The sequence below is a fragment of the Caenorhabditis briggsae genome, assembly GCF_000004555.2.
Source record: "Caenorhabditis briggsae complete genome, chrI, whole genome shotgun sequence".
Lineage (NCBI taxonomy): Eukaryota > Metazoa > Nematoda > Chromadorea > Rhabditida > Rhabditidae > Caenorhabditis > Caenorhabditis briggsae.
The window spans coordinates 7699556-7726031 of NC_013489.2; the positions used below are offsets into that span (position 1 = coordinate 7699556).

The 26476-nt window shown below is 40.2% G+C and overlaps 4 protein-coding genes across 4 annotated transcripts in view; 1 reads left to right on the forward strand and 3 right to left on the reverse strand.

The window, feature by feature from the left end:
- Positions 1–2493: 2493 nt before the first annotated feature.
- Positions 2494–8836, reverse strand: CBG12069 (the record flags this gene model as incomplete). Its single annotated transcript, XM_045237648.1, has 15 exons — positions 2494–2593; positions 2658–2897; positions 2944–3162; positions 3205–3533; positions 3580–4364; positions 4415–4736; positions 4787–5314; positions 5527–6054; positions 6253–6453; positions 6628–7040; positions 7420–7532; positions 7583–7863; positions 8060–8324; positions 8377–8733; positions 8814–8836. The coding sequence occupies 15 exons, from the start codon at positions 8834–8836 to the stop codon at positions 2494–2496; spliced, it is 4704 nt and encodes a 1567-aa protein (XP_045094749.1).
- Positions 8837–9458: 622 nt separating this feature from the next.
- Positions 9459–11333, reverse strand: CBG26591 (the record flags this gene model as incomplete). Its single annotated transcript, XM_045237654.1, has 3 exons — positions 9459–9576; positions 10746–10937; positions 11233–11333. 3 exons carry the CDS (start codon positions 11331–11333, stop codon positions 9459–9461), a joined length of 411 nt encoding a protein of 136 aa, XP_045099242.1.
- A 1372-nt stretch (positions 11334–12705) lies between these two features.
- Positions 12706–26476, reverse strand: part of Cbr-unc-89 — a gene marked incomplete at both ends in the record, with an annotated part of 41700 nt that continues 27929 nt past the window's right edge. The window contains 9 exon segments of the mRNA XM_002646310.1: positions 12706–12885; positions 12932–13044; positions 13093–14177; positions 14259–14533; positions 15880–15983; positions 17395–17724; positions 17773–18016; positions 18062–24126; positions 24233–26392. Of these exon segments, the coding sequence (XP_002646356.1) occupies positions 12706–12885; positions 12932–13044; positions 13093–14177; positions 14259–14533; positions 15880–15983; positions 17395–17724; positions 17773–18016; positions 18062–24126; positions 24233–26392 (10556 nt within the window).
- On the forward strand, positions 16115–17230 carry Cbr-clec-89 (the record flags this gene model as incomplete). Its single annotated transcript, XM_002646311.1, has 4 exons — positions 16115–16210; positions 16264–16810; positions 16861–17022; positions 17070–17230. 4 exons carry the CDS (start codon positions 16115–16117, stop codon positions 17228–17230), a joined length of 966 nt encoding a protein of 321 aa, XP_002646357.1.

Genomic DNA, 26476 nt, shown 5'->3' on the forward strand with positions numbered 1-26476 from the left:
TTCTCCAACTTTTTGCTTTATGAACATTTTTGACCAGGCAAGAAAATTCTAAAATAGGTTGAAAAGTGACGTCTTCTATAAAAAAACCCACCAAATATGAATTCATATTTTTTTTTTCGAAAAGGAATGATAGCTGTTATTACCTAGACTCATGTTTTAGTGATCTGAAAAAGTCAACACAGGACCGGAATGGAATAAAAAAACAAACAAATATTTAAAGCATGACCAAATAAACAATTTGAATTCTCAATTCAAATTACGACGAATTTAGTGAAAATTATGATATGGATTTTGGATATTTGAAAGTGAAAAGTGATCGGAAATGACAAATTTTCAATTCAATGACAGGATTTCGATATGATTGATAACCCTGAAAAATAAACGATTCCCTTCCTGTTTACGATTTATTGGTATAATTTTTAATTTTTTATGTGAGGATTATTAAAAAATTGTATTTTTTGTCGCTGTTTAAAATTATCTCTTGTTTCTTGTTCTTGTGTGTCACATTTTGATACTGAATTTATTTATTTATTTATTCATTTATTTCAACGAAGGGGAGAAAACCACTAACACGTGAAATGTCTATGAAACTAGGAGATATAACAGGGACATACATTTGTAGTAATTGGGAAATGAAGGAAAAACCGAGTTAGTAATTAGTTGAATTCAAGAATTCCAAAGAAAATTGGCATTTTTGTATTGAACAATGGATGATAATCTTCAAAGATCTTTATTGGTGGGAAGTGAAAAAGCGAGTTTGAGTATCCTAGAAGGAAAACCTTGATAAATTACAAATGAGATCAAACGGGAAAAAAGAGATCAAGTCAAACAAGACAGAAAAGGTAACACACAATAACGAAATGTAGGTCCTTATTTTGTTAAGAAATAGTTTTTCTTAACATTGAACTAATCTCGGCTCCTGTAAACTTAATCAAAAAGTGGTCAACTGACAAAATATTTTTGATTTTATGATGAATAATTTATCAGTTGATCACTTTTTGATATCTTTTACAGGAAACGAGATAATTAGGCTCAAAGGTAACGGTTTGGATGGGCTTATATTAGAGTACATATATACGGTATCTGATTTCCTGCACGCTAGAAGGGACCACCCTATTTTAATCATTCAATAAACATTTTTGAAATTTCTAAGATTGCTCTAAAACTTATTCATGAACCGAACCTAAGAATTTTAGTATTTATTGACAGTTATTTTTTAAAATTAAAATTTCGGATATTTGCTGTTCCAGAATTACATTTTGCTAACATCTAAATAGTTGATCATAATTTATCACCAAAAAAGTTATGAAGAATTCAATGAGCTCATACGACCAAAATTTGCGAAGGTTCGACATTTTCGCATTTTTAAAAATAATTTTTCTCAAATTTCGATTCTATAGAATGTATACATGAAGGATGACTAATATTAGTATTTAATTTCTAGATTTCAGAGTCATTTGCAAAATACCGTAAAAACTAATAGATTGCTACCCAAACCGTCAACTTTGAGCTCTCAAATATCAATTCCTGTAAGAGATATTGAACGTTTGTCAACTGTTAAAATATGTTTGATATTATGATAAATGTTTTGTCAGTTAACTACTTTTTAATATTTTTTGCAGGTGTTGAGATGTATGGACTACTCGACGGTTGACGGTTTGGGGGCGTTCTAACAGAGTTTTTACGGTAAATTCTATTCTAGCGTTTTCTTCAATCCTCATCATTCTTATAATAAATAAATGAAGTTGCGTCTCTTTCTCTCTCTGTGTCCGCGAATTTTGAAAAGCTTGAAAATACAATATAGATTCACGTGACCTTTTAAAAAAGAGTGAGTCGCGAAGCGACGAACAGTAAAAGAAAAAAGTTAATTCCAGCTGTTTGAAGCGCCTTAGGCGCGGCAAACAGGCTGTTAATTCCAAAAGAAGTGAATTTATCATTTACTATCCGCATTAAATTTTTTCTGTTCACATTGTTTTCCTTGTAAATTTTTAAAAAATTGGGAATTTATCAGTGCAAATTGGAGTCATAAAACTGAAAACCTTCCACCCCAATAATTCCCTCCTTCCCTAGTTTTCAATGTTTCTTTATTGGACAAGTACATACATTTCGTTAAAAAATTGAGCAAAATCAGCAGAAAGTTACCAGAAAATATAGAAAAGAAACTAATCTAAATACAATATACCATCGTTCCATAAATAGAAAATGTGAATTGAATTTTCATGCTCAAACTCTATTTTCCATTGGGCACGTTGAAAAATAGAGAGAGAACTTGAAAAGATACAGAGAGAAAGCACGGGAAGGCAAAAGTTTCGTTGGTTCAAGAGTTGACCTAATTGAATCTTAAAAAACATCTACTCGTAAAAACGATAAAGTCGAATATCAAGCGAGGAATCTCGGGCACAGATTCTTCGGAGACATCGAGAAACATGATTATACTAGAAGAATGCAAAAATTAGAGTTACAAAAAAAAGAAATAGACAAGAATGTGATAGATTAGTTTCCATATTTTGACTCGAGCTCGTCGCTGATTGGCCGTGTGGATTGGTGTTGGCGGGTCATTGCAGCGAGTTTTCGGAGTCTCGAAGCAGAATATCTGGAAAAAATTGTATTTTTCGATGTTCATAATCACCTAAACTCTTGAAAAAAAGAACACTTACTTGATGGATTCTCTCCTTCTAACCATTGATGGATCTGAAGATAAGAATTTATGCGAAAGAGCTTCGTCAGTTCTCATTCGTCGAACGGGAGACTTTTTGAGTGCCCACGTGGCAAATGAAAGACATTCCTGTGAAGCGTTGACTGGAATGAGATTTGGATCACATTTCACATTGATCACATTGTCCTTAATCTCCTCTTCTCGGTCGTATTCAGAAGTGAATGGATGGAATCCGGCCAGTCTGGAAACGTGGAAAATGTATCTGTTATTAATTTTGTATCCCTTACAGACAGAAAGTAACCACTCCCATTCCCCACATGTCACTTTGAACAGTGACTGGAGTTTCTGGAATGTGGAATTCAGGAGAGGCCCACTTAGTATCAAAGTCGACTGGCTTCACAGCAGATGAAACTTTTTGTGCTCTTCCAAAATCAATCAACTTAACAATCCAGCTACGCTTTGATTGGAACATAATGTTATGCGGATTGACATCAAGATGGGCGATTCTAAAATAGAAAATTATTCTATTAAAGAAGTTATTGAATTACCCTCTGAAGTGCAAGAAATGAAGAGCAGAAGTGACTTGTCTCATTGTCATCGCCACCTGTTCTTCTGTATAATAATCATTGAAGACGAACCGAGAAAAGACGTCTTCGTAGAGTCTTTCGGAGAAAAGATACAAGAAATTGTTGAAGTTGTACGCAGCGATCAATCGTTGCACATTCTCATGCTGTCCATCACGGAGAGATTCATATTCAGAAATGGCATCAGAAGATGGGTGACGAATCTTGACGGCGCAGTGGGCGTGGCCTTCAGTTGTTGAGTCGACAGCATCACGGATAATAGAGAAGCGTCCCTTGAACTTGAGGCCACCAATCTAAAAAACAAGACAGTCATTAACTAACTTTGGGAATATGACATACCTGGAATCTTCCGATTGGATCTGAAGTTTGAAGTTGCAAATTCGACTTCATGTCATCATTGGTCGTTCTGGCTTCGGAATCTTCCTCACTTTCCTCAGAAATTCCTCCCAATTGATTGGCTGATTTTTGAGGCATCGAAACAACATTCAATCTAATTTCTGATTTCAAAACATCGATTTGAAGCTTCGGAGCACCCTTTCCATGAGTTTGTACAATTCTGCTGCTAAGTGAAGGAAGTCCAAGACCGAATCCATTTTGAGCAGTAACTCGGAATTGATAGATTCCAAATGGAGAGAGATGTCTAACAACTACAGATTCATCATCGATTTTCTCGGAAATAGTGATCCACGGGGCACCGTGATCGTTTGGTCCGGCAACACGATATTCCAATCTGTAGGTGATTCCTTCGAGATAGGTTGGTCCTTCTGGCGCCTCCCATTGAAGGAAAATCTCAGTGTCAGAAGAAAGTTCAGCTTCTGGTCTAGATGGACGTGATGGAGTTTCTCCACTGATCATGCGACAACTTGTTTTATCTGCTCCATATTCATTTGTGGCTGAGCACACATATTCTCCAAGATCATAAGGAGCAACGTTGCTGATAATAAGCCGGGCGATGTTGTTTGCTTGTTCAATCTGGATTCTATCATTTGATTCCAGAATCTTTCCTTGGAAGTCCCATGTTACTTTTGGTGCTGGACTAGAAGCAACTGAGCATTCAAAAATGGCTGATTGGTTTTTACGAAGATAAACATCGCGAAGACGGGAAGTGAAAATTGGGGCAAATGCTGAAAGTTTTGAAATAAAATATTTCCATCTCTTAAAACAAGCAACTCACTTCCATCATCATTTTTCTTCGTTGCGCTTGGAGTGACCTTCTCAATATCAGCCTTGATTCTCTCAATGGCTGTTGCAGATGGAGCCTTTTGAAGAAGAGCGGTGGAATGTTCATGGGATTTTGGTTCAAGTCCTTGTGTGGATTCGCGAAGAATGTCCGTGTAGCGACGACGTTCACGAACAGTAATGTCACGATTACGGACTCCAAGGAAGCCTTGTTTGACTGTCGGAGCTCCAACACCGAAGAGCTCTTCACGATAATTACGGACACGAGAATTGAATGCAGCTCCACGAGCAGCCATGAGGTAAGTGTCTGGTCCAATCTGAATTTTATATGGACTTATAATGATTATCTGTCCTTAAGAAAACTAACCTGATAGTGAGAATCCCATGGAGAATCATCGATATCATATCCGGGATGTCCGAAGTCATTATCCTCTTTATAGAATGCTCCAGGACGGAATTTATCAAGATCATCCAAATTGACTGCTCTTCTATTCTTATCCTTTTCAAGTCGATCTTTCTCATCTTTGAAATCATCCTCTCCATCATGATCCTTTGGTTTCACTTGTTTCTTTCTATCATCCATGAATGCATCCTCATCATCAATATCTTCGGCAAGTTCTCCAGGTGGCAAGAATCCAGGTTTGCCTCTCTTTGTGGCAATCAGAACTTCCATTGAATGCTCTTGACGTGGGCTGAGCATCACTGGACTCTTTGTTCCAGGAGTCGACCGACGTGGAGATTTTGGATTTGGACTAAGAGTAACAGCTGGAGACGTGACTTTGATGAGTCCAGAAGCTGAAGTTGTGTCGACCGTCAAATCTGCACCGTGAAGTCCTTCGAGGAACAGTGGAGCGCCAACAGGGATCGATGGATCGTTCTCAGCGTCTTCAAGGATCTGGAATATTATGATTGATGATTTGAATTTTTTGAATTATCAAAATGCATAGTTATACCCATTTGTGCAAGTGCATGAAGGTGAGTGAATTCAAAAAACTATTTTCTGAATACCTCATTTAGAATCAATGCTTCCGGACGGACCACATCCGCCACAATGCTTTCATTTTTGTTTTTTCGCGCCAACTTGCCCGGCGTCTTGCCCACCTTTGCGGTGTTTTGTAGTTTTTGTTCTATTTTACGATCAATGCAAGATATCTTAACACCGGGAGCAATGATGGCTCCGTTTGTACGAAGAGATGGTGATATGTGCATTGTTGTTGGACGGGATGGGCTCACAGGACGAGCCAATTCGTTTAGTGAGTTCATTTCTGCAGGTTTTAGAAGATAACAGAAAAGTTTTAGGCAGAGATAACGAGAAAAAAGAACGAGGAACAAAACTGAGAACAAGTATTTTGGTTGAGAGTGAAAAAAGTTAAGTGACACTTTGCAGTTTGTTTGATGATATGTTCTACAAAATCTATTCTGAACTTTTTTTTCAAGGATCAATTTTCCAAAAAAATACAAAAAATAATAAAATCGATAAAAATAGTGAATTTCACCACCTACGCAAGTGGGAAAAAAAGTAAGACAGTGCTCGTTTCTCTCCTTCTTTTTCCCAGTATCCCACCCGTTTTTTCCATCCAATAAGTTACTCTTTATCCTCTTTCTACAACTCAATACGCTCCTTCGATTTACCAACTGCGCGGATTTTGAAGAGCTTTCTCTCTCCTTCAACCTCATAAAGTTTGTCTTTTTCCTCCTGTCAGTTTGCTGACCTTCTCCTACTCCTCCCTCGTTTTTCTCATACAAAAAACGGCAAATGCCATCTCCGAACCAGTTATATAGACATCTCGTAACTCCTCTTTTTTTGTTTCTTTCTTTTTAAAAATATCTCACCTTTTTATCTGCTTCTGGGAGTCCAGCAAGAACTGTGTCAGGGTATGTTACTTTTGGGGGGATTACAGTACCCTCTTGTGGAGGAACTGGAGATTTCTGAGGTGTGGAGGGGGATGGTGTTGGTTTCGGGATAGTTTCTCTGATCGTGACTTCTGGAGTGAGAGTTGGTGTGGATGGTTCTGATGCCTCGACTTGGAAGTCCTGAAAATTATAGAGTTGATGTAATATGTAAAAAATCAAATTCTTGAAAATTCGGGTCACCGGAAACTATGCTTTATACATTGGATTCTGAATCAAACCCATAAGAATTACACAGAGAAAAACCCATTTAGTTAATGTCATTCCCCACACATGTTTCCCCTTTTCTCTCGTCACCTTGGGAATCTCAAAGTCCTCCAGACTGGCAAGAGATCCGGCAATCGATCCTTCTTCAGAAATATCAGATAGAATTCTGTTGGCAATTTCCTCTTCAATTTCTCTTCTTTCTCCTCTGATCATTCTTATCGGAACTTTCTGGGGTTGTTGCTGTTGTTGATTTTCGTTGTTCGCTGGTTCTAGAATTGGAGTGGAAACTGGCGTTCCAGTCTTCTCTTTTTTCGATCGAGATGGTGTTTCTCCCTTGTCTTGTGGAATCAGTTTACGTTTCTCCAATGTTTGAGGAGCCATTGGTCTTCCGAATTCGTCCAAATGGATTGGGTTGCCGTATTCGTCGACGTAGAACGGAGCGTCGTCAAGAGAAGATGGGCGGTGTGATGGATCGTTTAGGTAACGTGGATCGATCGGTCGGCCTGGAAAAATTTTGCATTGCCTGATTTCCGAATGAGAAAATAAAACCGAGATTCTTGAGAAGCAATAGTATCATTGAGAAATCGTGTGTAAGAAAATTCCAGGCTACCATAAAACCAGTAATAGAAGGCTAATTTAGCTTGGCTCCAATGCAAGATATCAAAATTTTTTCAACTGATAAAATGTTTGTGACATTATGATGAACAATTTGTTAGTTGACCAATTTTTTTCCTTCTACAGGAACCGAGAAAAATTGGCTCAAAGTTAAAAGTTATAGGTCCTTCTATTGAAGGTTTTACGGTTTATATAAAGAGGTTTCGAAAGATTCATTGACAAAACAAACTTTTGTTCTTTTTTCTCTTATTTCCACAAATAACTTACCGTATTTATTTTCAACTGGAATTCTTTGTGGATGTCCCGGTTGTTCAAATCTTCTCGAATCGTGAGATGGTTGATTCGGCCTTTGTGGTTGAGGAGGAATTGGTGGTGGCCGCCTGAAAGTCAAACATAAAACTTCAATAATTAGAAATCTCTAAAATTTTACCTCTGATGATCTTCAAATCCAGATCCTTCGTCGAATGCTTCTCCGTCAATCAACTGTCCAAACTCGTCAATAAATGGCGGATGCTCTTTTCTTGGTTTCGGAACGTATTCAACAACCGGAGGTGGTTTCTTTGGTTGAATTCGAAGATAATCGTAAATTTCGGCGGGACGTCTTCCTTCCGGTGCTACAGGAGCATTTTGTTGTGCTCTTGCCGTCGCAGGACCAAGAATTGCTTCAAGAATCTGCTCAGACGGTGTCTGTTGAACGAAGACGCGTCGTTCCTGAAAACGATTACTTTTTTTTTGAATCATGAGCAAAAAGTCAGAGCTCCCGCCGCGCAGCTGAGTAGGCATAGAGAGAAAAGTGAAGTTGCAGTGTGTATAAATGTTGTGTGCTGCTCTTTTCTCTCTTTTTTTGTTCTTTCGGAGGTAAGTACACACACACACGGATGGACCGTACGGATCAATCCAAACTTACCAGCCATTTGTGTTGATATTTGAATTCTCTCAATGTGTCAGCTGATAGTGGTTCATTTTTCAATTTTTCATCGTTCAACCATGGATGATCCAATGCTTCATCGACTGTCAAACGGTGAGCTGGAATCTCTAACAAAAGTTTTTGTACGAAATCTCCAGCATCATAAGAGAAGTTTCCGAGGGGAGATGAATCAAAATGACAACGATCCACATTTGACAGAGTTTCATTGTCATTATCCCCATGGAAAGGTGATAATCCAGTCAATCTGTGAAAATACAAAACATTTTCTTTAAAATTTCATAATTAAAAGTACTTACAACACATAGGTCAAGACTCCAGTGCTCCACATGTCGGTTGCCAGTGTCAATGGATAACTTCTGACAATTTCGGGACTCACGAATTCTGGTGATCCTTTGATTTCTCCTGTGATCAATCCACGAAGCAGTCGCCGAGCTTGTCCGAAGTCTGCCAATTTCAATTTGTCATCCTGGAGAAGAATAGTTTCCGGACGAAGATCCAAATGAGCAATTCTCAGATCATGCATGTGTTTGAGAGCCAGAAGAAGTTGACGAACGAACACTCGAACACATGTTTCTCGATTTACTCCCTTTGGTTCGGAAATCGAAACACCTGGATGTGTTAGACTGGAGAGACCGTCTATCGTTGAGTTCGCACTGAAAATTTGTGTTAAAACTGCAATTTATCGAAATTCTGATTTCAACCAATCCTAATAACTTTTATACCTAGAACTCACCCATTAATAGTAAACCTAACCATTTTTACAAAATCATGAAGGATTATTCTGGACGTTGGCTATAGTGTCCGTTGTGTTCTTTCTGCCATCAGCTCTTCTCGCCAAAGCTATCATATCTTTTCATCTATCTTTTTTCTTGGACCTTCAAAAAATTCTCCCCAAGCTTCTTTCCGAGCCTGGATGAAGACTACGTAGACTCAAGAGACGCAGAGAAACGAGAAAACATCTTGGCATTGTAACATCCGAAAAACTACACAAGAATCCTAGAGAACCAGAGAAATTGAGGAGCAAAGTGTTTCGAAATCAGTATCACCCCAGGAACCCATTCATTCATGACGAGTGGGTCACAGAAAACAATTGAGAAATTGTGAGAGGATTTCCGCAAAATCGGGGGCATCCATTATTCATCTGCTCACATGAATAACTTTTCAATCTTTCAATTTCCGATTGAATCTTTCAGATCGAAGAAAACATTTTAAAATATATCGAAAAAAGGTAATGTTATCGGGCGGAAAGGATTTTATGCTGGAAATATATATATATATATATATATATATATATATATATATATAACACTCGATTTGCTTTTTTGATAAAAGTTCAAATCGGCATTCTGAGTTCTTGGGGTTGGAAAAAAAGTCGAAATCATAGTAACTTTTCATGCAAACCAGTTTTAATAGAATATTTTTGAAATTGAGTTTTTTTGAACAGAGAAACAAATATTCTCTGAGTTACGGATTCTGATATTCGGAGATTCTGAGATCTATGGGAATATTTTTCAGAATTACTCGATATTCTTCAGTTTTCCAGCAATTTTTTAGATTAAGAAAATAAATTATTTTCCGACTTGGTTGAAGTTTTTCAACACGAGAGTTGTCGGAAAGCAATAATAATGGAGGAAAAAAGAACCAAAAATTTTAGGTTACGATGGTACGGTGGAACCGTTGGATGCCCACAAGCCTTTCTCTTCCACAGCTCCGTTTTTTATATCGGCATAATATTACTCTTATGATCTCACCATTCATCATCATCCACTAAATGAAACATTCGCACGATAAAATATCAAAAAAACCAGAAAGAGAATTTGTAAACTCCTCGTCATAAAATCGGAAAGAAACGATCAAAATTCAACAGAAGCCCGAATCAACATATTGAAATAATTTGATTTCGGTTTTTGAGTCTCTGAGAAAACGAATCGGCAATAAAAGTGCGGGCCCTCGAAAGAAAGACCCACTGCGCACAAACACTCCCACATCTGTTTTTATTCCCTTTTTACACTTATTTCAAATTTCGGATGGGACGAGATGGATGCAGCTGATGCTTTCTCAGTGTTCGTTCAGATTATTTTATTCCGACCACTGCAGTTGATTCTATGCCAACTGACTCCAATTGTTGTGTCACTAGTCAGTTCATTCATTTTTTGCTTTACAATTCTAGTTTAAATTTGACTGCTCAAGTGATCATATTCCCAACTGTCTATGAATCCAGTAGGCCTGTTCATTCTCTTTTCTTTCTTCTGATATTGAGATTTTTTTAGCTACTAAAAACTTTCAACTAATAGATTTAACTTTGTATTTTTTTTCGTGCCGTATTTCCTCCAATACGAAGCCCACCCAAACCGGCAACTTTCCATTCAATTATCTTGACTTCTGTGAGAGATATCAAAACATTGTCAACTGAGGAATTTTTCATCATTTTGTCACCAATATTTCGTGAGTTGACGAATTCTTGATATCTTCCACAGGAATCGAGTTAATTAAATTCAAAGTTGACGGTTTGGTACTCTTTTTTATATAAAATACGACATCTTCTTGCTATTTTAGGTTTTTCTGACTTCCAATGTTTTCCAGATCATTAATTTTTTCAAAAAACATCTGCATTTGAATCCATATTGTCTTTGTTCAGATCCCTATAAACCCTCTCAAAACCCACTTTTCGAATACAACCAATGCCAATTTTTCATCTCTGAGCACTCGATGCATTTGAACGATTCCTGGATGATCCAAAGAGTTATGGATATCCACGTGGCGAAGCAATGCATCGTCAATTGGTCTCAGCTGTGCCAAGAATTCGCGTCCCGAGGATTTTTCGCTGACTCGAAACGGTGCTCCTTCGGCAGCCAACCTGCAATTTACCACCAGCGTTAAAGAAATTCTATGGGGGGACTATGTCTAGAGTATAAAACTACTGACTCTTTCTGATTAAGTTACACTACCTAATCCCAAACGTTAACTAAATCTTATCTATTGACTCAAATTTTTAAGCAATCTCTAGATTTTTTAGTCGATCTCTTAACTTGGACACGGGACGCTGGTGGTAATTGCTGTTGGCTGACCGAGACAACGATCTCGAAATTTCTTTCAAGATTTAGCACCCCCACTGATTTTGCCTCATTTTTTGTGTGTTTGTTTTCAGCCACACGATTTCCCCGATTTCTCTCATTTCTCTCAGAAGTGCTCCATTCATGATTTTTCCAGATTTCAGAAGTTTCCAGAAAATTTGGACCAAGTGAAGAAGCATGAAGCAGAATGGGGAAAACGGAAGTTGATCTGTAATATTTCGTTTGATAATCTGATTTTATACTGGAATAAATAATCAGTCAAGAGCACTTTCAAGAGAAATTCAAGAAACCATCAAAAAACGTCTCGCTGAAAAATGAAAACACAAAGAAATGACACAAAAAAGAGCGAGGAGGCCGTTGAGAGCAGCCCGCCGAAAGGCAACGTATCACCGGGACACAAAGACAGTATGGACAAAATCGGAATGGGTTCCAGCATTATACCGGATTGCTGTTTGACCCATTTTACCGATTCAAGGTGCTGAGTTAGTGCTGGATGTAACATGGACGTGACGCGGACACAGGATGGGATAGTTAGTCAATCTTTATTTTCATGATTGAAAGGGAAAGAAAAAGTGATATGATCGCTGAAAAATAGCAAAAGAACAATATTTTAAAAATTGGGCAAATTGAATTGAGCAAACGGGTAGTTGGTCATTGGGCACTGGATGATGATGATGGGATGGTATAAGACACTTGGCATTTGGGCACTTTGCCACGTGTCAAATTCCGATGAATGGGATGGTGGTGGGGGAGGGAGGCACTAGGCGAAAATTACTACCGGATACATATAAAAATTATAGAAAAAAAAATGAACTGAGAGAAGTTTCGAATTGGTATGGTGTGTGAACAGCATGGGATTTCACTACTTGGCGGGGATTTAGAGACTCACTGGAAATGGAAGAAAATGGGGGATACAGGGGAGACTATTCGATGAACCGGTATAAGTGACAGAAAAAAAGAAAGAATATAGATTACTGTAGTTTTAGGAACTTCTGAAAGTTGGAATATTCTGATGATTGGGCACGTCACCAGCATATTTCAAAAGGGTCAAGTGTAGAGAAATTCAGAAAACTAGAAGTGGGTTTACAACAAAAAATTTTTGGAATATGACAAAATGAAGAAAATGGAAAACAGAAAACACAAAATTGTTTTTGATACATATATTTTTCGATTTGTTTGGGAAATTTCTATTTTTTTTCTTGTTAATTACTTTTCGTCTTTTTCAGAGATTTCGTATAATTCTCGGACTCGTCGAGATTCGATTGTCACTCGGCGGCGTGGAAGTTCGACGTCGTTGTAGTCTCCTTCGGCTGAAAAAATATTAGTTGATTGGTTGAAATTTATACTTTCCGTTTTTTTTCAAAGTTTTAACTGTTTAAAAACTGGAAAGAGCTATGTAAACACTCTAAGAAAAGGATGCACTTTGATTAAAAAAAAAAAATCCTGTTTAAGATTAAATATATGGAATAGGATAAAATCGGATTAAAGATTTTATCCCAAGACGCAAACTTTGATATATCAAAAAGTAGTGCTTACTGCTTCTTAGTCTGAATCAAACCTACCTTCAACAGTAACAGTACACGAAGTAGTTGCTTGTCCGGCGTCATTGATAGCTACACAGGAATAGATTCCAGAATCTCTCCACATTGGGTCATTGATGATCAGAGAGCACAAGAAAGGTCCATCTTGAACGAACTTGATACGTGAGGATTCAACAATTGGACGCCATTCCTGGAATAAAATGTAATTAGAGAGCGCAAATATAATAAATGCTCACCTTCATCCATTTCAGTTCTGGGAATGGTTCTCCTTCCACTCTGACGTCTAATCTCATTGGTTGAGCCGATGAGAAAGTCTTATTTACGAGTGGCTGGATGAAATTTGGTCGTGCTGAAATTAGTTTTTTTTTTCTCATTATATTCCTTTCTGAAATCTTACTGGCAAGATCCACCAAAATGTTCTGTTGAGCGTCTCCGTATTCATTCTTAGCGAAGCACTGATATTGTCCAACGTTCTCCTTGCTGAATCCAGTGATGGCAAGAGTGGTTTCAGTTCCTCCGTAAGTGTAGACTTTACACTTTGATGTTGGCGAGGACGTATCAATGTCCCATCCTCTGAACTTCCATTTGATGTCTGGATCTGGGAATCCAGAGACATTCAGAATGAGCGTAAGAGTGTCATTTTCGGCGCAGTATCGTTTCTCGACGACTCCTGGAGCAAACCATGGGGCACACGCATATTGTTCAGAATATTTCAAGTCGAGAGCTCTCTCTGCATATGGGTCGAGAAGTGGAATGACTTTGTTGGTTCTCTTATCGAACACTGGTTGTGGTGGAGCCATTAGTCTTGATGGTGGAGAAGCCGGGGATGGATCCGAAATTCCGTAGATGTTCTCGGCACGAACACGGAATTGGTATGACTTTCCGAGTTCCAAATTCCTGACTTTGCACACTGGCTCCGGGATATTGTAGTCCAAAAGAGTCCATTCCTTCTCTGGAAGTTCTCGAATCTCAATGACATAAGTGACTTGTGGATAACGTGGTGGTGCTCTCTTGGTTGGGATCCATGACAGAGTAAGATAATGTCCGGTGACCTCCTTGATGAATGGTCCACGATCTGGTGGTGTTGGAAGGCTGGCTGTGTTGAGTTTCTTGAATCCATACTCTTCGGTGAGATATGGAGTTACATCGATCTCTCCGTTGAATTTGATGTTGTCGAGGAATGGAACAGTCACATCAAGAACAGCGGATGAACTGGCAGACCCATGGGAGTTCTTAGCAGTTGCCACGTATTCTCCTGCATCCTCAAGAGTGGTATCGAGAATGATGAGAGCGTGGGATCCTCCTCCACAAAACTGAATCTTGATTCTTCCTCCTGGAACAATCTTCTTTCCATTATGGAACCATTCTACTTCTGGCGCTGGATGTCCAACAACGAGACAATCGAAGATAGTTGGCATGTGGTTGAAGACGTGTTTGTTCTTCAGTTGACGAACGAAACCTGGTGGGAATGGCATACCTCCTCTGAAATTTAAATGAAAGAATTTTCAATAAAAAAGAGGGTGGAAAAGATGATGATATTAGTTATTCATAACTTTTCCTTACCTATCATCAGCATCAGCAACATGTCTTGGTCTGATGATATTCAAAGATCCTTCGGTTCTGGCTGATCCCAATTTGTTAGTAGCTTCAAGAGAATAGTCTCCTTCGTCTTCTGGGCTGGCATTGACAATAACCAAATGATGGATTCCTCTTTCATCAGTGAAGATGACTCGTTTTCCATCTGGACCATCTCCAATGATTTCTTTTCCATCCTTGTACCATTTCACCGTTGGAGTTGGGATTCCAGTAGCACAAACAATCATTTCGACAACATTTCCCTGCAAACAACGATTCAAATTATATTTGCCGTCTTCCGGTTTTTGACGCAAGTCCCTTTTTTTAGATTTCATAATGGAGCAGAGGTAAATTTGGATGCTAGTCGAAAATTCACCGCCGCCTTCCCTATTTTCCATTGTGCTCGATTGAGCATTCAGAAAAAAAAACGAATGATTCATCTATGTCGTCGCCCTCTCATTCGTCCGTTTTTACGTTGTTAAATTTCACACCTAGTTGGATTCTCAAGTGAGAGAAAGAGTGGGTCAGAGAGCCCCGTCATACTTTTGTTTGTTGATTTGAGAGAAGGTCAATCTTTTTTTTGATGAATCTATGAATCATTTTTGTGTATTTTAATGGGAGGGGTTTATGGAATAAAACGGACAGGTCTCTCTAGAAGTTTTATCCATTTCACAAGTTAAATCTTTTTAATGATCCATTTTTCCAATTTAAGACGAAGGAACTGTTCTTCCCGGAAGTCCTCTAATCTCAACCCAAAAAAGTTGTTCTTTCGTTTGGTGTGTAAACATGTGTCTCTTCTTCTTGGTTTCGTTGCGCGTGAATTGGATTTCGATTGTAAGAAGAAGAGTTATAAGCTGAATAATCAACAGTACATGACGTACCAAATTGCATGTTTTCTCACTGCTACTAGAATAGATGATTTTTTTCGTTAGCTTTCCTAGAATTTTCAGAAAATAGTTTTAAAAATTCATATTTTTCGAAAATAACTCTTCAGAATTTTCAATGGTAACCCGGAAAAGAGAAGATAAACTTCCCGAGTTGATGCTCATGAAAAATTGATATTTATTCTTGAAATCTAAAGAAGACCGAAATATCCAAAAATCGAAAAAAAAGTTGTTGAAGTAGATTTCTGACTACCTGAATATTTCTGAACCGTCCTCCTACATATTTCGAGTTCTCTATTTTTCTCAATCACTTGACTTCGCCCCTAATTGGAGAACAGTGACCCAATTCAGCTTTTAAAATACAAAAACTTTCTCATTGCTCGTAATTTGCACCTTGTTTCCTCGCAACACGTGACTTTTCTCTGTGTATTTTCTGAAGGAAGAACAGAGAAAGTTGCGTCAAAAAGAGCTTCCGAGACGAAAGAACTCATTCGAACACAAAACTAGACTTCAAAACAAGCTCTCCCCCCCCCCCCTCTTTCCTCTTGTTCTTCTTCCTATTATCAGTTCATCACATTTCGTTTTTGTGTTTAGTTAGCTGATTAGATAATATTTCGGATTATCATCAATTGTGCATGTGTATGCGTGGTCAGTTGGCGACAGATTGGCGCGACCGAGATTCGTATTTTTTTGTTTCCCTGTCTAAATTTTGTTTCCGCTCTCACCTCATGAATGCTCATGTTGTACAATCCACGACGAATTCTTGGTTTGCATTCTTCTGGTTCTCCGTTTCCTTCTGGAAGTGAGCGGGATCCAATTGTACGGTCTCCTGAAAAAAGTTAATTTCTTATCGAGTCTTTCTTGCACTTTGTACTTGCTTTCTGAATCAGTTTCAAGTCATTATAAATGAAATGGTTTGTTTTTTCAGTGTAAATCTCGGATTATCTATGATACGGTGACATGACCTACTACTCTTCCGTTTTTCTGTTTATAACATCACTTCTTTCGACTTTTGGACTTTCAATTCCGCCTACCACATTTCCAAATTGCCCAAAAGTAAGTTCACCTCTATTATTTATAAAAGTCATATTTTCTCTCTCGTTTTCTAGGGATGGAGCCATGATGAACCTGGACGAACATGTTACCATTTGGCACGTAGAAGAATGAAACTTCCAGAAGCGCACGCCTACTGCCATAAACTAATTCCAGATGGTTCTGCACATGTATTACGAGTAGAATGTGGAGGTGAAAATGACTATATAAGTGGTCTAGTCAAAGGGCATTCCGATAAAGTTTGGATTGATGCAAGAGCGCGATTTGATATTGTTGATGGTTCTGCTGGCCTTTTTGGACCTGGATTTGTCTACAGGTGGCCAAACGGGAAGATAGTGAGATATCAAAATTGGGCGGATGGAAATGGTCTCGATGAAATCGGAACGTCGAATAAATGTGTGACAATAAAGAGTGATGGACAATGGGTGAATGCGAATTGCACAACAACCGCTGCCGTTATTTGTGAGAAGAAGCTACACAGACCCTACTCGAAGTTCTGCCCTAAACATTGGGTTTATAATAAAGAAACCCAGTCTTGCTATCGAACAATTTCAAAAACAAATATGACGATTTTGGAGGCTGATAACAAATGCTTCGACTACGGTTTGTTGTTTTTTTTTTGAAAATTATCATTTGAGAATGATACGCTTCAGGGTTCGAACATCGTCAAGATGCAATGCTCACAAGTATTGGAAGTGAGAGTGAAAATCAATTCGTAATGAATCTGGCAAAAGAAAAAGACGCCAACTTTGAATTTATCTATCTTGGGGGCTATGGAAGATCTAGAAATGGAAATAAGTGGCATTGGATGGATGGTAAGCCTATTCTTTTGATCCTAATTGTCTATAAATGTTCTATTTAGGATCAGAATTCAATTATTTGAATTGGGATCGTGGAATGCCGTTCGGAAGAAGAGCTTTGGCAGTTCTTGTGATGAACAAAAGAGGCAAGTGGATCAATCATTATGCTGATAAAATTTTATCACAGTACAATGCTGTTGCTGTTTGCAAGTTCAAAAGTTGATATATTGATTATAATTATTGACTTTTGTTAGTTTTTTTTCAACTTTTAGTCATTGCCCAGTCACTTTCTTTGTTGTTACCGATTCCCCTGATCAAAAAAAATCTCACTTTGCTTGTTCTGATCTCTAGATTCGCAATCAATAAACCTGTTCTCTTTTTTCTTACCTTCAATCACAAGTTCAGCCTTTGTAGAAGCCGTTCCGTGTTCATTCGTGGCCACACATCTGAAGTATCCTTCACTCAAGAAAGTGACATCAGAAATGATGAGACGCTGTGTTCCATCAGCAGCTGCTTCCATCTTGATCTTCTCATCAGCAAACAGTTCTAGACCATCCTTCAACCATTTGATTGCTGGGAATGGGTTTCCGAATGGTAGACATTCGAAAGTGACAGACTCTCCTGGTTTGGCACGACGGATTGTCAACGGAATGGTGAATCCTGGAGCCTTTCCTTCACGAATTGAAGAGTCGATGTCGCGTGGTTTGCGATCACCGCCTGGAAAACAGAAGAAGTAGAAATGATTCTAAAATTTGTGAAACTTACGGATAACATTGACATCACATGATGTTCTAGCTGATCCATATGTATTCTCAGCAACGCATCTGTATCCTCCTGCATCTTGACGAGTGGCAGAATCAACAACCAATTCGCAGACACCATCTGGTGATTCGATGAGTTGAAGACGTCCGTATGGGAAGACGCGTTCTCCATCCTTGAACCATTTGATTGTTGGCTTTGGATCTCCACTGAACTTGCAGCGAAGACGGAATGCCTGCTTCTCCGGAATCTGAAAATTGAAATTAGATAGTTGAAATTATAATTGAATAATTACTCTGATGTTCTCAAGTGGTTCCATAAGTTTTGGTGCCTTGTTGGCATCAAAGACATCTCTCTCAGCAGATCGTCTTGCTCCACTGTCTCTTGGAAGTTTCTTGACTGTGGCAGTTCCCTTGTCTTGAGCAGTTCCAGATGGATTCGTGGCAATAACACGGTAGATTCCATCGTCATCATAAACACAAGATGGGATGAGAAGAGTGGCAATTCCATCTGGCGACAGACTGATTTGAATTCTGTCCGATGGAGTGACAATAGCTCCATCCTTGTACCAAGTCATCTCTGGAAGTGGGGAAGCATCGACCTTGCATTCCAATTTCAATGGTTGTCCTTCTGTTGTTCTCACATCTCCCATCTTCAATGTGAATCTCGGTGGTTGGCTGGCAGTCACAACTCCTGATCCAAGACCATCATCCATGCGAACAAAAGATTTGGTAGTAGCACTTCCATTCTCATTTGTAGCAACACAACGATAGGTTCCCTCGTCGTGGACAGTGGCGTTCTTGATTCTGAGTTGATACACTCCTTTCGCTGGCTCATTGGACCATTCGAATCTCGAATCCTCAATCAGTGGTCCTCCATCCTTTGACCATTTGACAGAGGGGTTTGGAAGACCAGTGACTTTGCATTCCAAATCAATAACATTTCCAAGTGAAACTGACATATCGGAGAGTTCCAAAATGAACTTTGGTGGTTTTCCTTCGTCCATCTTTGGCTTTTCGGTTTTTCCAAGAGCCATTTGAACATGAGCGGTCGCTTGAGTCTTGGCCTTTCCGTGAGCATTTTCTGCTTCACACCTGTAGATTCCTTCATCGCTCATTGTAGATTCCTTGACAGTCAGAGAGCATGTACCATCTGGAGAGTTCTCCACAATCGTTCGTGGTCCAGTTCTGACGAGTTGTCCATTTCTGTACCACTTGATTTCTGGGAATGGATCTCCAGTAACTGCACATTTAAGGGTAAATGTCTCTCCACGATCAGTCCATAAATCAACAAGACCTTTTGTGAAGAATGGTTCTTCTCCTTCTTTCTTCACTTCTTGTTTTGGAACCTTCACATTCACACTGCAACTGGTATTGATTGTTCCATGAGCATTAGTTGCAACACAACGATAAGCTCCAATATCGGCTTCAGTGCTTTCATTGATGGCAAGAGAAGCAGTTCCATCTTCTTCATATTGAACCGAAATTCTGGAGTCGGCTCTGATTGGAAGACCATCCTTGTACCAGACAACTGAGGCTCTTGGGACGGCATCGACCTTGCAGGATAGCCTGATTGATTGACCTCCATTCACTGTCTTATCTTCCAATGGTGGATTGATTCTTGGAGCGTACTCCTTCTTCTTCTCTTCCTCAGTGTGCTCGAGAATTTCAACTTGATAGGTGGCTTGAGTCTCAGCTTGTCCCAACTCATTAGTAGCAACACACATATACACTCCGATGTCGGATTCTTCGAATGGCGAAATCTTGATACGGCATGCGCCATCCACAGTGTTTCTGATTTCGGTGTGAGCAGTGTACTCGATTTTCTTTCCATCCTTGAACCATTGAATTTCAGCAGTTGGATTGGCATCAACGTGGCACTCAATGAACATTGGATCTCCAACTGGAATTCTTCGATCCCAAAGTGGAACATTGAATCTTGGTGGGTAACGAAGATCGTCTCTCATTCCACCTTCGTGATCCTGCCCTTGCGAGAACTCGCAGACAGTTTCATCTGTTCCATTTTCGTTGGTAGCAATGCACTTGAGAGTTCCAAAGTCTTCTTCACGGACATCCCGGATGGTCAAACAATAGTTACCATCAGCCATATCATCAAGAGTAACACGGTCATCGAAAGTGATTGGTTTTCCATTCAAGATCCATTTGAGGGTTGGTTTTGGAAGTCCACGAACCTTGACATTGAATTCCTTTTTGTCTCCTGGAAGAGCAACTCCAGATCTCAATGGAATCACGAACTTTGGTTTTGATGGTTGTTCTCCTTGTTCTGTGACGGTCACCTTACTATCACTGGAAGCACTTCCAGCCTCGTTCTTAGCTGTGACGCGGTATTGTCCAATATCACTCTTCTTGGCAGAACGGATTCTCAAAGTAACAGTTCCATCAAGAGCAGTTCTCATTGTGATTCTATCATCCTTTTGAAGAACAACTCCGTCCTTCTCCCAAATGATTTCTGGGAATGGTTCTCCGGCAACTGTGCATTGAAGAGTGAGCATATCTCCCTCCTCCACTTCGGTGTCTTTGAGTGGAGATAAGAAGTTGGCTCCAGAGGTAGCGTCTGCTGGTTTGGCTGCTTTCACATGGACCACGGATCCACTGTACACCTCTCCCTTATCGTTACCAAGAACAACACGGTATGCACCTCCATCGGATTTCTTCGAAGATGGAATAAGAAGAGAGAACTCTCCAGATTCTGGTTTCTCTTCAAATTTGAATCCGTCAGAATCTGGCTTCAATTCTTGCCCATTCTTGTACCATTTCACAACCTTTGGAATTCCTTCAACCTTGACCTTAAGTTCAACTGGTTGTGGTTCCTCAACATCAACATCCTTCAATCCATCAACGATCTTCAGTACATTTGGTTTGACAACAGTGAGAGCAGCGGAAGAATCACAGTCTCCAGCTGCATTTGAAAGCACAACCTTGTAATCTGCGCCATCGTCCAATTGAGCTCTGTTGATGGCGAGTTCGTATTTCTTTGGTCCGATCTTCTTAGCTTCCAAATGACTGTTTGGTTTGATCTCCTGTCCGTTCTTGTACCATTTCACTTGACGAACTGGAGCACTGACTTCCACCTTGAATATGTCATCATCTCCTTCTGGGATATCAATGTTCTCTAATCCACGAACGATTTCTGGTTTCTCGTCAACTTCTCCTTTAGCATCACTCTTAGCCTTTCCACTTTCATTGATCACTTCAACAGTGTACTCTCCAGCATCCTTTAAATCAGCAGATGGGATCGTGAGTCTGTGAGTGGTGTCATCCATCTTCTCAATGATTGCATTTGTTCCGGCACTGATAACATTCGCATCTCGAAGCCATCTAACGTCTTCTGGTTCTCCTTGAATCTTGACTTCGAATACCATTTTAGCTCCCTTGGCAACAACTTGATCTTCAAGTCCCTTGACAATCTTGCAGAGCCCAGCCTTAGCCTTCTTGACAGTCAATTGAGCTGACGAGTCAGCCTCTCCAGCAGTGTTCTCCATGACAACCTTGTAAGTGGCAGCATCATCTCGAACTGCATTCTTGATGACTAATTGGTACTTTGTATCAGATTTCTGTTCAATGACAAATCTCGAATCTGGTTTGATCTCTTGTCCGTTCTTGTACCATTTGACAGTTCTTGGCTTTGTGTTTGTTTCCACTGCAAACTCGGCGTTCTCTCCCTCGGTGATTGTTTGATCCTTCAAAGGTTTCATGAATGTAATCTTTGGTTCCACAGTGATCTTTCCATTGCTGTTTGCAGATCCAGCTTCGTTGGCGACTTCGACCTTGTAGTCTCCAGTATCTTCAACAACGCTGGATGGAATTTCGAGAATATATTTGTTGTCATCGATCTTCGAAATCTTGATGTTTTTGGCAGCAGCACCAGACAATTCCTTTCCATTCTTGCACCATTTGACGGTCTTTGGAGATCCAGATGTTTCGATTTCCAATTTGATTGGAGATCCGATAGGAACCACTTGATCTTCGAGTCCCTTGATAATCTTTGGCTCTTCTGCTGGCAGTTTGACAGTCAATGCGCAGAATGACTCAGCTGTGTTTCCATCGTCATCAGTCAACACAACCTTGTATTCAGCAGCATCATCATCTCCAGCATCTGGAATAACCAACTGTGACTTCTTGTCTCCATCGCTTCCGGCCTCGGCTTTGTTGTTTGGTGTGATCTCCTTTCCATTCTTGTACCATTTGACTTCCTTTGGTTTCTTGTTGGTTTCCACTTCGAGGACAACCTTCTTTCCTTTTGGAACTTCAGTGTCTTCAAGTCCCTTGACAATCTCGATTCCAGGAAGTTTGACGGTAAGGGCAGCAGAAGAATCAGCATCTCCAGCATCATTTGACAACACAACCTTGTAATCAGCAGTGTCATCTAGCTGAGCATTAGGAATTTCGAGAGAATACGATCCATCTCCATTGTCTTTGGACTTGGCATCTGGGATCTCTTTTCCATTCTTGTACCATTTTACTTGTTTGACTGGTCCCTTGGCCTTCACATTGAATGTAGCAGTGTCTCCTTGTTTCACAGTTGTTGGTACCAATCCAGACACAATTTCTGGCTTCACCTTATCCTTTCCATCTTCAGCTAATTTGACAGTAAGTGCAGCAGAAGAATCGGCATCTCCAGCATCGTTGGAAACAACAACCTTGTAGTCAGCTCCATCGTCAACTTGGGCGTTTGGAATCTCGAGTGAATAGGATCCGTCTCCATTGTCCTTGGTCTTGGCATCAGGGATTTCTTTTCCATTTTTGTACCATTTGACTCCTTTGACTGGTCCCTTGACCTTGACATTGAACGTGGCAGTTTCACCTTGTTTAACAGTTGTCGGTACCAATCCAGAGACAATTTCTGGTTTGGAGCTCACATTGACTTTAGCCTTTGATTCGATTTCTCCTGCCTCGTTTGCAGCAGTGACACTGTACTCTCCAACATCAGTTTCTTTGAAATCTGGGATAGTGAGACGATACTTTCCGTTTCCGAGATCTTCGACTTTGCCGGCCTTGATCTCGTCTCCGTTTTTGTACCATTTCACATCCTTTGGTTTTCCTTCGATTTCTACTTCCAAAACCAATGGGGTACCCTTTGGAACTGATTGATCAGAAAGTCCCTTCTTGAATGATGGAAGACTGATCTTTTCAGCCGCTTTGGAAACAGTGACAGTGGCAGAAGATTCAACATAAAGAGAATCAGTAGAGAGAACAACACGGTAAGAGCCGGAATCAGAAAGCTCTCCACTCTCGATTTCGAGTTTGTATTCCGACTCTGTGACCTGAGTGATCTTTGTTGTCGAAGAGCTGGTGACGGTTTCAGATCCTTTGTACCATTTGACAGTCTTTGGTTTTCCTTCAACTTCAACAGAAAGAAGAATCTTGCTACCTTGAGTAACAGAAACATCATTAAGACCCTTCTTGATCTTCAGAATCTCTGCTGGGATGACGGTAAGTGGAGCCTTGCTGTTGGCAACTCCAGCATCATTCGATACTTCGATACGGTAGTTTCCTTGGTCTTCAGTCTTGGATTCTTCAATGACAAGTCGTTGAGTTCCATCTTCAGTAGATTCGAAGTGGATTCTCTTATCTTCCTTCAGCTCGGATCCATCCTTGAACCACTTCACATCTGGCTTGGTTCCGGAAACCTTGCATTCAAACTTGGCAGTTTCAGTTTCCTTGACTTGGATAGCAGAGAGATCTTTGAAGAATCCAGGAGCAATATGAGAAGGTTCTTTGACAGTAAGAGTGACGTCACTCCATACGTCTCCGAATTCATTGGAAGCCTCACAGCGGTACTCATCCATATCACTGAGTTGAGCATTCGGAACAGAGAGTTTTTGAGTTCCATCATCCAAATTTTCGATCTTGATCTTATCGGATGGCTTGAGCTCTTCTCCATTCTTGTACCACTTGACAGTTGGCTTTGGTTTTCCGGAGACCTTTCCTTCAAGAACAGCAGTTTCTCCAACAGTGACAACAGCTGGTTTGACTGGTTGCAAGAAGTCTGGAGCCTCTCCATCAATCTTTGGAGCTCCCTCTAAGGTAACGATGATTGGTCCTTCGGTCCAAGCACTTCCGTACTCGTTTTCAGCTTCACATCTGTATTCTCCAGCATCAGCTTGAGTCGCATTGTCAAATGTCAACGTGAGAGTTCCATCATCCTTGTGTTCAGCACGGACACGAGCAGACATCTCAACTTCTTTTCCTTCCTTGGTCCACTTGATTTTTGGACGTGGTTCTCCCTTGACCTTGCATTTGAGAACAACTTGGCTCTTTTCTGTGACTGTGCAAGAACGAAGCAGTTCAACGAATTCTGGGGCTCCGCGTCCGGTGTCAGTCTTGGAAGAAGCCGTTTCTGAAAATAATAAAAATGAGAATTATGTTAGCGAATAATATGTTTTCTAAAAACTGAAAGGGATAAGTGCTACATAAGTGCTACACTACATGCAAAACGACGATACCTCCGACAGTCTCCAACTGTCCAATCTCTTCAAGTTGACCACTTTCGTCAGTGATATGTTCTTCGACTTTAGAAGCAAATTGAATCTTCAAATCAGCCTTTGTATCAGCCTTTCCAGCAACGTTGACCGCTTCACAACGATAAGCTCCAACATCTTCCTTCTTGGCGTTTTGGATGGTAAGTTTGATGTTTCCATCTTCGAGAACTTCAAGTTGCATGTGTTGTCCGATCTCCACTGGTTGATCATTTTTGAAAAATTTGATTTGTGGATGAGAGTCCTTGTTGACTTTACATTCAAGGACAACAGTATCTCCTTCATTGGCGAATGTCTCCTTCAGCGGTTCAATGAACAATGGTTTCACTTCTTCCGCAGTTTGTTTTTCGAACGAATACTTTGGAACCTTGAGTTCTCCGATGGTCTCATCCTTACCAGCTTTGTTGGTAGCTTGGCAGGTATACTTTCCAAAATCAGCAGAATTGGTATCCTTGATGATGAGAGTATGAGATCCATTTTCTCCCTTTTTCTCAATCACGTGTTTATTATCAATTGCAATCGGAGCTCCATCCTTAAACCATTTGACTTCTGGCTCAGGTTTTCCTTCAACTCGAACTTCCAGTTCGACTGGTTTTCCTTGTTCAACTTCATATGGTTTGAGTCCTTGAACAAACAGTGGTGCTTCAATTTCTTCCTGAACAGCCATATTTGCAGTTGTCTTCGCTTCTCCAGCTTCGTTTGTTGCCTTGCATGTGTACACTCCAACATCTTCTCCTCTGGCTTGTTTGATTGTAAGGGTGTGATGTCCAGATCCTTCGTCCTTGGCAAAAATGTGAGCGTTGTCAATATTGATTGGCTTATCATCCTTGAACCACTCAACGTTTGGAGCTGGAGTTCCGATGACAGTAACCTTCAAATCAAGAGTCTCCTGCTCTCTGACTTCCAATGGACGCAGTTTCTGAGTGAATTCTGGAGGAATCGAGTCTCTGATGATTCCAAAGTTGGCTGTCGTGAGTGCTTCTCCAGCTTCGTTTCTTGCACGACACGAATAAATTCCAACATCTCCTTGCCTAGCGTCGTTGATGGTAAGGGAGAAGCTTCCAACGGCAGTCTGTTTCTGGATCACATGAACATTGTCAATGTTGATTGGAGTATCGTCCTTGAACCATTCAACAGCTGGCTCTGGTTTTCCGACAACTTTCACAGCCAAAGTGATCGATTCCTTCTCCTTGACCTCCACTGGTGACAGCTTCTCAACGAATTCTGGTGGAGCCAAATCCTTGACAACGGCAAAATTGGCCTCGGTTTTGGCTTCTCCTGCAGGATTGGTAGCACGACAAGCATATTTACCAGAATCTTCAGTTCTTGCGTTGTTAATGGTAATTGAATAGCTTCCAAAACCTTCGACTTTAGCGATGACATGACTGGAATCAGTTTGAACTGGTTGTCCGTCCTTAAGCCACTCAACACTTGGCTCTGGAACTCCTTTCACAGTCACAGACAACGTTGCAGTCTCGTTGATCTTCACTTCGGTTTGAACCAACTCCTTAACGAACGTTGGTTTTTCAAGCGATTTTGAGACTTCGGCTTCAGCAGTCGATTCAGCAGTTCCTGCTGGATTCGTAGCTTTGGCAGTGTACTTTCCAGCATCAGTCGTTTCAGCTTGTTTGACAACCAAAGTGAATACACCAGTCTCTGGATTCTTTTTGATCTCGTGATTTCCATCCTCGCTGACTGGTTTATCATCCTTGAACCACTCAACATCTGGAGCACTTCCACCAACTTTAACTTCCATCTTGATCTCTTCTTTTTCTTTGACAGACGTCTTCTTCAATCCTTGCTCAAATACTGGAGCCTCAACTTTAGTAGTGACCTTGGATGTTGAGGTAGCAGTTCCGATTGAGTTGGTGGCAACAGCCTTATAAGATACGATATCTTCTTTTGTTGTTTGACTGATAACCATTCTCCAATGAGTATTCGCTTGGTCATGCTCAATTGCAATTCTGCTTGAAGATGTGATCTTCTTCTCCACTTTGGTAGTTTCAGAGAACGAATAAAAATCAACATGCGGTTGTGGGGATCCCTTGACTGAGCACGAAAGTATCAATTTCTCTCCAATCGAGAGTTCCTTGTTCTGTAGTTCCTTTGTGAACACTGGTGCTTCGCCTGGAAAAAATGGGAAAGAGTGCAAAGTGCGAAGTGGGAAAGAAAACCAAAAGAAACCGAGCAATCACAACCGTGGTGGATGGT